This window comes from Nuphar pumila, chromosome 2 (assembly GCF_984573655.1).
Source record: "Nuphar pumila chromosome 2, dmNupPumi1.hap1.1, whole genome shotgun sequence".
Lineage (NCBI taxonomy): Eukaryota > Viridiplantae > Streptophyta > Magnoliopsida > Nymphaeales > Nymphaeaceae > Nuphar > Nuphar pumila.
Genome location: NC_143250.1, coordinates 104,476,155 through 104,487,004, shown reverse-complemented (window position 1 = coordinate 104,487,004; position 10,850 = coordinate 104,476,155). Strand labels below are relative to the sequence as shown.

The window sequence follows — 10,850 nt, the reverse complement described above, 5'->3', positions numbered from 1 at the left end:
AGGAGTTTCATAAATCTAACTACATGCATCCATACATCATTTGCATCTGTTCTAGTCAACAAAGCGACAATGATGTGGATCAAGTTGACTATGTATTCTTGAAGACAAGCATGGAATTTGAACGTAAATTCACTCATAAGGCCCCTCTTGTCCATCAAACTTAACCCATCATGCATCTCTTAATCCCATGTAGGTGATCATCATTTCACAGTAAGTGCTTTCGATTCTAACCAGACTCTGGTGATACCATCTATAGATGACGGGATGAGGGGGCAAGAATTACTCAAGGATCCAACAGAGGGGAACAACATCCAAATTGCAGACCAAATCTAGGAGATCACCATCTTTTATGAGGCTGCTCGTAAGAGTCAGGAAGCATGGCAAGTGAAGCACCCACTCAAAGAACCCATATGTCCATTGCGACGGAAGATCGCGGCCTTTGCAGCTGTCTTGGCAACCTGTTGTGCCTGCATTGCCGACACAGAGATCCTCATCTCCTGAGCTTTCCTCTGTGCTGATCTCAACTTATTCATGATCTTCTCCATCGACGAGGATCTCATCTTCTCCAGTTTCATCTGCAAAGTTTTGCTGAAAAATGTTAGCAGTGGCTTGGGGAAACGTATTCCGATTTGACTAAACCAATTTTTCAATATACAAAATTCAATCAGGAATCGAGTGGAATAAGACATCTGGACTGGTTAGAGTCGCACGAACCTAGCTGAGGGGTTTCGGGTTTCGAATCCCATTAGGAGCTATATTTTGGCTTGGCTATCAATATGCAATCAAGACTTGGATGCCCCAAAGATTGAATCATGGAAATTGGTCTTCCCTCAAAAACACAAAAGATAGGAAATTGACCGTGGGTGTGTGGACCATCCTGGTGCATTTAGACCATTGAGCCCTGAATGCCCTGATATGCATGGCAACCAGGCAGCCTTGGAGCAACCACCTTACAAGACACTTATTATATGATACTTTAGTTTTTTCCGAAGCCGACGATGGTTGGGCCCTTTGTGGGACCCGCCACACTGATGGCAGGACCAGTAGCAGGTTCCACCAAGAAAATGATATTAATTGTGAAGGCGGCAACCACCATCGACTTCTTTTCAGGAAGCTCCCCACGCCACCACAGGTATCTCGGAAGGTAATCACGAGACTGTAAAACATCGATTCCTTTTTCTGAAGGGCAACTTGAAGAGGAGCGAGACCCCACCTCGAGTTTTCGTATCTCAGCCTCAGCTTTTGCTTTCTGTAGGTTCTCCCACGCCGTGATCTTTGCTTCCTCTCTTTTAAACCTGTTAAAAGCAAAAAAAGACAGGAAGTCATTATGCATTTGAATTTTGAAATTGCAGAACAGCATTATACGATGTCTCCAAGCCTCTTCTGAGCAGCAAAGGGTAAGAGAAAACAGTGAGCAAAAATAATTGGGAAGGAATCGGCGAAACAGAGGGTGTGTTACGTGCGTGCGTGCGTGTAGCATGAGCAGGCCCGGTAAGTGATGCTTACTGCGAAACGCATTTGGCGGTCTCTGCAACCTCCCATGCCGACGCCCGAGCATCCACGGTTTTCTTCTGCCAATTGCCGACGTCGAGTGAGATCTTGTCCACAAACTTCTTCGACCGCCTGGTCATGGTGATGCGGCCGTCTACCTCCACATCTCTTATCTCCAGCTTGGAGAGATGGCGGATCTGTTGCAGCTCCGTGATGGACATAACGGGAGGATGTAGGGAAGATGATGATGAGTCCCTCCCTCTAGGAGATGAGAGGGTACTGTTACCTTCTGGACTCATCTGGGTCGCCATATCTCTTCTGGATACGGCCGGAGAAATCATGGTGGCCGCATCCTTCGTGCTATCCGGCTTTGCCTTCGAGCACACTGAGATAATATGCAAGGAACCATCTCATTTATCCGCTTTTAAAAATGGTGAAGAGAGCAAGGAAAATCATACATTTTCCTCCGTTAACAATCTAAAATTTAATATGGATTACAAGCGCAAATCCTACGACCCCAGGGTATGCATGAAATGCGAGCCCCACAACAGATTTCGTCCGTCATTATCGAGTTAACAGTTAAGATGACTAATGCAAGGTCGTCATATGCCGCTGGCTTAAAACTCTGAGGCTAGGAGCCTAGGAACCGCTGCCCCCAAGACCTATGCTGGGCATCGGCTTACACAGAGAAGTGACGGCCATGAGAATCGAACCTCGGCCGCCCGTCTAGCAGCCACCAAGGCCCCACCCCCACTAGGCCAACCCCCCGATTCACTGCTTGAACTTAACTAAATGATAGACAAAAATAGCAATAAACCATGAGGCCCACGTATTAAATAAACATGTCTCGCCTAGTCACTCACTCATCGCATGAACTAAAATAAAAAGAAATCAAGAAATGAAAATGAACCATACCCTGAAGAGACTCCGGTGACTCGGGCGCTTGTATCACAAGATCCGACCAGCCATGAACACTAGCCGAGCGAACCACGCAGGGATTGGTATGCGAAGACTCCGCTCGACTCGGACTCTCCTCCACGATCCCATCGTCGCCGGAGAACTGAAACGGCGTCGACAAGACGACCCTTCCTGTGCAAGGGACGGGGACCGTCGGTGAAGGCCCGGAACCAATCACCACAAGGGGCCCGCTCTTGGACTTGGGCCTGCGAGGAGGGAGGGAGGGCCGGTTCGGGACTTCGCCGCTGAGCGGGCTGAAGATCCACACTTCGGCATCCTCCCATTTGGAGGGGAGGCTCTTGCCGTTGTAGATCTGGCCGGAGAGGACGTTGCCGTAGCGCCTGGTGCAGGTAGAGGGCAAGGGGACGCGCTCGGAGCTCCAGCCCTTGGGCTGGACGAAGCCGGGTCTGAGGTAAGGCGTGCCCGGGCTGGCGAACGTCCCCAGCTTGCGCGATGCGGAGCTCCTGTGCTGTGGTGTCATCGTGCCGAGCCCGGGAGAACCGTAGACATCGCCCGCGTTGTTCAGATCTAGAGAGGCTGTCCGCTTCCTCTCGGGCAGCAGGCGTCTCTTCTGGCACTCTTTTTCAAGTTTTGGAACCAAGCAGACAAGACAAATAGCGAAGAGAGGTGTGAAGAGAAAAAAGGAAGAGTAAAAAGAAAGGGATTTTCAGAGAAAGAGAACGAACCATGAGTGGCCTGGGCTGTAGAGTGTAGACCAACATGACCGAGTTGGCGAAAGGCAAAAAGAAAACCGGCTCTTTGGATGGACTCGGGACTTAGGGACGTATTGCAACGCTAGGTTGCTTTGCTGGTGGCGCAATTGGATCGAGGTAATAAAGTCAAAACCATTTTTTTTCCCAATTTTGTATGTTTTTGTTGTTCAAACCCTACAGAGATGATCTACATGGTTTATTTATTGAGAAAAACGTTTTGGATCATGTAAGCGTGATGTGTAGCAGATTTTTCAATAGCTGAAAATTCAGCAGTACATGATGGACTCCCTTTATCTGGTAGCGGTCATTCGTGTGATTGCCGCAAGGTTGGGAACCTCAAGGGTTTTACCAACGGGAGGCCTGCCAATGCAGCTTAAGTGATAGGAGTTTTCCCTTAGCCTAGCCCAAAAAATTCCAAACGGACCAAAAGTTTGCTATTCAAAAGATCATGTTTCTATGCAAAAACATAATCCAAAGTATGATCCCTGCCAAATAAACCATGCTGAACAGATCATCCAGGTCAGGTTAAGTAGATGAAACTTGCACATATGATTTCCAACTAGTTAGGACAGTTAAGTTGACAACCAAATATTTAAGTTCTCATAACTCATAAGCGTTAATGAAAAGCTAGACATGGGGTTTTGCAGTCTAGGTTCAAATCCCATGGGCTTCACCCTCCTGCGTAAGCCGAAGCTTGGCGACTCTCTGGGGTTGAGGGTAAGTCCTTGGAGTTTTACGTTGATATGGACAGAGACCGTTAGTACGGCAGGCTGAGCCAGTGCGGCTAGGTCTCTGCGTCTGAGGCAGTTTCTCTGAGTAAAAAAAAAAAAGTGTAAATGAAAAGCTAAACGAAAAAACCAGCGCCCATCTGCTTCTCAGAGATGTAAAATCTAGGAACTTGGGTGCATCCAGTTTGGTATCCGGACTCGTTTGACTGGATGGAGGACCATTGCTTGGTGCAGTGGTAAAGTCAAAGTGCTTGGCTGCCAGTGAGAGACCACGAGTTTGAGTCCTGACTCCTAAGGCAACCACTTCTTGCAAAAGGCAGAAGGTTAGGACCGTCCCTAGTCCACCGCTCTCCAACATCCCAAAACATGGGACCACCCTGGGTATGGCCTTTTTTTTATACGTTGATTGGCTCCATATGACTACGAAAGTGAGTGCCATTCCGACTCAGCTGATGCGTCAAAATCAAGCCCAAGCGAACCCAGTCTCATCAAACTAGATAGGTTGAACCAGAAAGCCTGAAAGGAAAAAGTGTGGCACGAGTACTCGTACTCCTAGGCTATAACCATCGATGGTGGTTACTCATGTGGTCAGCAGGGTCCTGTATCAAGCTAAAGACCAAGGTTAGAATCCTGCCGGCAGACAAGGGCTGCCGTTGCTTTATCACGGTTGGAAAACATAAGGCTGGGTGGTCGTGTTTTCAACTTGGAGTTTTACGGGAGGCAGGGCGATTAAGTGACCTGGTTTTCGGTGAGGGTTTACCTTCGTGCTAGAGAAAAAAAAGAAAAGGACCAACGGGGCTCCACGTGGTTGGTAGGAGCTGTCAGTGTACCTTTTGTTGTGGTGAGACGTTGCAGGTTCAAACCCCATACTTTGAATCATAACTAGGGGTGGGCAACTGGCACGGCAGCCCGATGGGCCAAGCTGACCTGGCCTGCCATGGGCTGGGTTTGGGCCATGATTTTAAGCCCGGGCTCATTAGGTACAGACCAAAACCCGACCCATTATATACGTGGCAAACTCGGCCTGCAAGCTACCAGGCTAGTCCCATGAGCTTGAGTTAGTTATTACTTTTTTTAATAATATAAAAACATAAAAATTAACTATTATATAGTAACTTGGATAACTATTATTATTTATCTAATTAGTTGCATGAGAACTTGCTATTCTAGCATTAACCCATAATTTCAGTCAGCATTTATGCATTTTAAGATTAGGTCAGGTTGGGCAGGGCAGGGCTGGACCCGGCCCTCTTCGCGTTGGCCCGTTAGGCCAATGGGCCGAGTCATGTGCTTCTCTTCAAACTCAAGCTCGTCAAGAATCGGGCCGTCCATTAGCAGGCCGGGCCGTCGGATGCCCACCACTAAATAACTGGTCGGGGTCTGCCTAACCACAGCTTGCCTTTAAAAAAACAAAAAGGAAAAACAAAAAAGACCAAGCGAAGAAGGTAGTAACCAGCAAACCGGTTATCCGGGCCTCCATGCGACTCGAATCCAATCGGACTCGTACTTTCCGACTCCTTCGTTTGCCTTAAAAAGAAGAAACAAGGGATCTCGAGGGGATTACCTTTGAGAGCGGTGGAGAACGAATACTTGGTGGGATCTACCTCCTCTACTGACAAAAATTTCAGGAGAAAAGTTAAAATGAAAAAGAAAACAAGAAGGGAAAGGAAAGGAAGAAGGAGCTTGTTGATTACGATTGAAAAAAGGATGGCTTTAAATAGTTTACAAACAATTAGTGAGAAAAAAGGAGGGAGAAGGAACGCCCCAAACACCACATGGGCGTGGCGATACATACCTCTTCTCGGGTCCGCCTTATTACGGGCATCATCGGGGCTGCTTTTTTGTACCGAATCTCTGTTCAACTCCAGATCTGGAGCACGTGAAGGGTCTCTATAATCACGTCCTGCCAAATGCTGTATCAAAACAAAGGCCTCTCTGATTTTTCGTCTCTATATATGTGACGCCATAACCAAGCAACGAAAAGAAGGAGCTCATAAATACGAAACACTGTACAAGGAGCTACAGTGATAAAGATCCTCTTTCCCTCATTTACGCGCACTCTGTGTCTTTGATTTCTTTCTATTTTACTCCTTTCTCTCCTGCCACCTAAATTTTGTCTTCGTTTCTTCTTTTCCCTCGTGCCTTTCAGTTTCACCCTTGTCCTCATTTAATTTGTTAGTTAATGAATCTACTGTTTCTCTTTGAGTTCGGTGCACTAATGGTCTTATTGACTCCGTTCAAGGAATCGATTGTATTGTACTCGTTGATAAATGGGAAATGAGAGATAAAAAGGATGACTCCAACCAAGTAAACACGTTTCTGAAAGCATAGATGCTTTGTAAAGACCTGTGTGTTTCTGAAGGCATAGATGCTTTTACGGATACACATCAGAAACATGGAGAAACTTAAAGGCATTTATGGTAAAGGGAGCAAATTAATAGTGAAAGAATAATCGTGAAATTGACACTAAAAAGAAATATGCATCATCATCATCATCAACATATTTCTTTTGGACAGATTTTCTTTCTGAAAGAAAAGGAAAGGATTTTTCGCTAATACCAGAAAATACAAAACGATTTTTATGGGCTTCAAATCCGAATAATCAAAAAAATTGAACTATCTTAAGATCTTTCTGCTCTTTTGGACTACGTGAAAAGAAATTAACCATTTGAGAGAAAAAAGGCTAAATATTTACGGGAAGAAGTAAAAAAGGTCAATTTTTTTCTCTAAAAGAAACGGAAAATAAGTGAAAAAACGAAGAGTCCATTGTGATTCGAAAATGCAATGATATTTGGTCTTCTCAAGTCACTAATGTGAGTGAAAGAAAAACACTCGTTTTTCTTCGAAGACTCCAAAAAAGACGAAAGATTAAAAACAATAGAATCGCTTTTTTTTCTGAAAAAGAGCATTTTTTTTACCGGATGCTAAATAAAAGACGATTCCGATAAACGACTTTAGAGTTTTAGCAAGGAGAAAAGGAAATCACAACTCTTTTCCGAACATTTGCTGTGTTGGCCTAGAAAAATGAAGGAAATTTAATATTTTTGTTGAGACAAAGGAAATTTATTATTCAAAAGCAAAAGATCACATATGATCCATTTTCCCAGAGAAAAGAATTCTAAACCATAGAAAATTACCGTAATCAACGGTTCTGATTCAAAACGGTGAAAAAAAATCGTCTCGTTCACGTTATTTAGCTTTCTAGGATACAAAAACGAAGAATCAACGTAATAAAAGCGAGATGTGTCACATGCGCAACATTTCCTCACTGTAATGTCTACTCTTTATGAAGAAACCGAAGAAAATCACTAAAGATCAAAATCCGTATCTCTTCTTTCCGCTACAAATGCAAAACTTAAAGATCCCGCCTTAAAAGCACATTATTTGCACGAAAATCAGGGAAGAAGAAAGCAACAGAGGATCTCGCGAAATCGGCACTTTAGAAGAAGAAAAAGGGCGAACCGGAAGAATGTACCTTGGAGGTATCGGAAACCGGGGACTCGTGATCCTGACCGTCAGATTCGAAGGATGTGCGGCCCATGCTTGCCGATGCGGACGAGAAGACACTGAAGTTGGCTCCCTGCGTGATGACCGAGTCGGGGCTATCATCCCGGCCCTTCGTATCGGATCCGATCGCCGACGTGTCGTCGGCGAGCCCTAGCATTCTGGTTTCCCCTCGAGCATCAGGAGGAAGGAATCAAGGGGTTTCACCTGAGGCTTTATACCCTGTATCTTTTCCTAAAACGACATCTATGTCCCAAGGAATTAGAAAATGACATAAAAATCCCTTAGAAAGGAGGATAATCCCTTTTTTTTTTTTTCCAAAAATGACATGCATGATTCATGAGATCATAAAATCAATGATGTCAGTATAGGGATGGCAGTGGACCGGCAGGGGATGAAGGGCATGAAATGGAGATGGAGGCGGGGATGAAGGTTAAATTCTATCTCTGTGCCGGGATGGAGGCAGGGATGAACTTAAGCTTTTTGCCGTCCCAGTCTCAATCCCCGCCCCGCCCCCAATCCTTTAAGGGATGACTATAGACTAAGGGGAAACGAGCTCCCTCCCTGCCTCACCCTGTTTGAACCGGGGATAGAGGACATGAAATGGGGGGTGGAGGTTGAAATCCATCCCCATGCAGGGATGGAGGCAGGGATGAAGGTTCAAATTTTGAAATGGGGCGGGGGTGGAGACCCTGTCCCCCGATCCACTGCCATCCCTATGTCAGTATCCGTTATTGATTAAATTCCACAATTTAAAGGATGGATTAGTCATTTTGAGAATCATTGAGAGGTGATTGTAATTTTCGAGAAATGGAAGGGCATAAAAAAGATATGGAGCAAGGAAGAAAGCCAGAGGGGGCTTGTTATAAGTTTTAACTTTGACTGTCTCTGTATAGAAAGGCTTTCCCGAGGGAGTCCGGCACAGGTAGTGGGCCCCACAGCATTGGACTTACACTTATTTGAAGCAGTTCCAACTGTGCGAGTTCCTTCGGCATTTTCTTTTTTAAGAAAAATTTACAAAAACGCGCTCAACTTTATCTATTTACAAATACAGCTGAACCTTTCCAAAATTATGATTGACGGCCTTATGTTTGGGTGTAATTCTAAAAAACCCGCTCCAAATGACCACCATTAAAGTAACCTTCGTTAAACGTGGGTTAGTTAAGGCAAAAGACCTATTTGCCCCTTAAATCATCTACTGTCACTATCCAAATAGGTGGTTATATATATATATATATATATATATATATATATATATATATATATATATATATATATATGTTCCTTAGGCCTTTATTTTTGTTAGGTCTCGTTAGGCTCTTTCAAAATTCATAGATTTTTTGTTACTTTTAACACCACATATGTGATGTGATATATAAGTTTTGTTTAGTGAAAATAGGCTTTTGGAATTTGACATGTAAACAAATTTTTTTGGTGATCCAAAATCAATGGCTATGAAGGTATAAGCTTTTCTAGTCTCATAAAAATTATTTTTTTTTTCAAAAAGCATGATTCAAGTATCAATTCCCACTAAATTGCGCATGCTAAACACATGTAATGGTGTAATGGTTTAAATCTATCATAAAACACTTAAAACCTATGTGGCAGAATGGAGTAAAACAAAAAAATAAGGCTTAATATATATATATATATATATATATATATATATATATAGAGAGAGAGAGAGAGAGAGAGAGAGAGAGAGAGAGATTACCAGACACACCGAGGACCTCTGATCCTATGGTGTCGGCGACGGAAATCTGACGATCATCAAGTGAATGTGACAACGAGAGAGTGGAGAGAAACTGTAGAATTGTATACGGTGAAAAATGATTAAGTTAAATTATGAGGGTAAAAAGGTAACTTTATATGTCACATGCATTGCTCATCGTCGGTGGAGCAGTTATTTGAGAGAGATTTTTTTAACTTAAGCTGTCAAATGTAATTGTTGAAAGATTGATCATGTGTTTGTAAATAGATAGAAAGTTAAGTGCCTTTATGTAATTTTCTTAATTTTCACGCGCAATGTAATCTTCCCCGCGCCCCCTTGTTGCCTTTACGTTTTCCAAATACCCACCTTTTATTGCCGTTTCAACGGGCCTGATTTACCAGGACCCAAACCGAACCAAACCCTATAGGATTCATGTATGGTGATAAATAAAAAGACCCGATTAAAACCCAAGTCCGGATCCCAAGGTCTGATTAATAAATGAACCCAGTATAGTTTGCAAAATTTAATACCAGACCCGCACCCGATCCCAGTTCTGATTAAGAGCCATAAATTTCAATGTAAAAATGATAAAAAATATGGTTTTATTGGGTATGGTCCGGGTTTGGCTCATGTAGTTTTTATCAGGTCCGGGTATGGTTTTCCCTATAGTGGACCTGATTAGACCTGGATCCAAACCCAAAACTATACCCAAAAATCTGGTCCAAGTCTTATTTCACTTGTGTCCAAACCAAACACAACCCGCTGACACCCGTACATATGACCTCAAAATAATTAATTACTCTTACAGCACCAGGTACATTAGCTTTCGTTTTTTTTTTTTTTTTTTGTGCTTAGGACTTAGTCAATAATACTTGATACGGGAAGACCATACATTTTTTTGTACTCGTCATTGATTGTGGGCTCATATTTGCTTCTTTGAGGACCATTTTTCAGCAAATCTTGACTATCATTTCAAAGTCTTTTTTCACCATTCCATCAATGTGTTGGTTCCAAGTATACATTTATATCCATTTTGTTGATCCCTATTTAGGAAATAGTGACAATGTTGTCTTGCTTATCCCCATGGAGATACTTAGTGTGAGTCAGTGATGTACAATGAGGATGGATCAGGTATTGATTGAGGTTTGCTGGTGGCATAAGATGCTCTTGTGTTTCTTGGAAATTGTTTGTCTGGGCCAGTTTTTTTTTTATATTTGCAGAAACAGTGTTTTTTTTTTTCCTTTTATGTTGGCATCTGCATAATCATGATACTTGATTTGACCTCCAAAATGCTCCAGGGAATCCCAGATCAGTGGCTGAGCCACAACCCAAAAACACCTAGGGGTTCAGGTCAGGGTGGGCAAGGACTAGCTAGGTGGCAATGCCCACTCTGATCTTTTATGTGTGCGTTTACTGGGATGGTAATCGACCTTGGCTCGTTAAGGTTACACCCTTGCTCTTTGCAATCAATCATGAGTTGCTCATCTTCTACAAAAAAATTATTTTTTAAGCATTGTTTAAAGCTTGATAATATATAAAATATATGTATAATACATATAAATACATGTTTAATCTATGTGCAAAACATATATAATATGCATTTTATGTATATAATATAATATAAAAGTATATATAAAAATATAATATGTAAAATAACCTATATGAGTCAAGCCAATCGGACTTGCCATGTTAGTGCTCGGCTCATTTTACCTAAATGAGCTAGCTAATAGCTTGGCTCAGTGTGCT

General features: G+C 43.0%; 1 protein-coding gene across 1 annotated transcript; it reads right to left on the bottom strand.

The window, feature by feature from the left end:
* Positions 1 to 78: 78 nt before the first annotated feature.
* On the bottom strand, positions 79 to 7,553 carry LOC149846524 (uncharacterized). The gene is made up of 7 exons (XM_089991525.1): positions 7,365 to 7,553; positions 5,685 to 5,838; positions 5,454 to 5,498; positions 2,407 to 3,027; positions 1,507 to 1,876; positions 1,214 to 1,295; positions 79 to 575 (listed from the first exon to the last, which is right to left on the bottom strand). The coding sequence occupies exons 1-7, from the start codon at positions 7,551 to 7,553 to the stop codon at positions 369 to 371; spliced, it is 1,668 nt and encodes a 555-aa protein (XP_089847651.1). The 3' UTR covers positions 79 to 368.
* Positions 7,554 to 10,850: the final 3,297 nt, after the last annotated feature.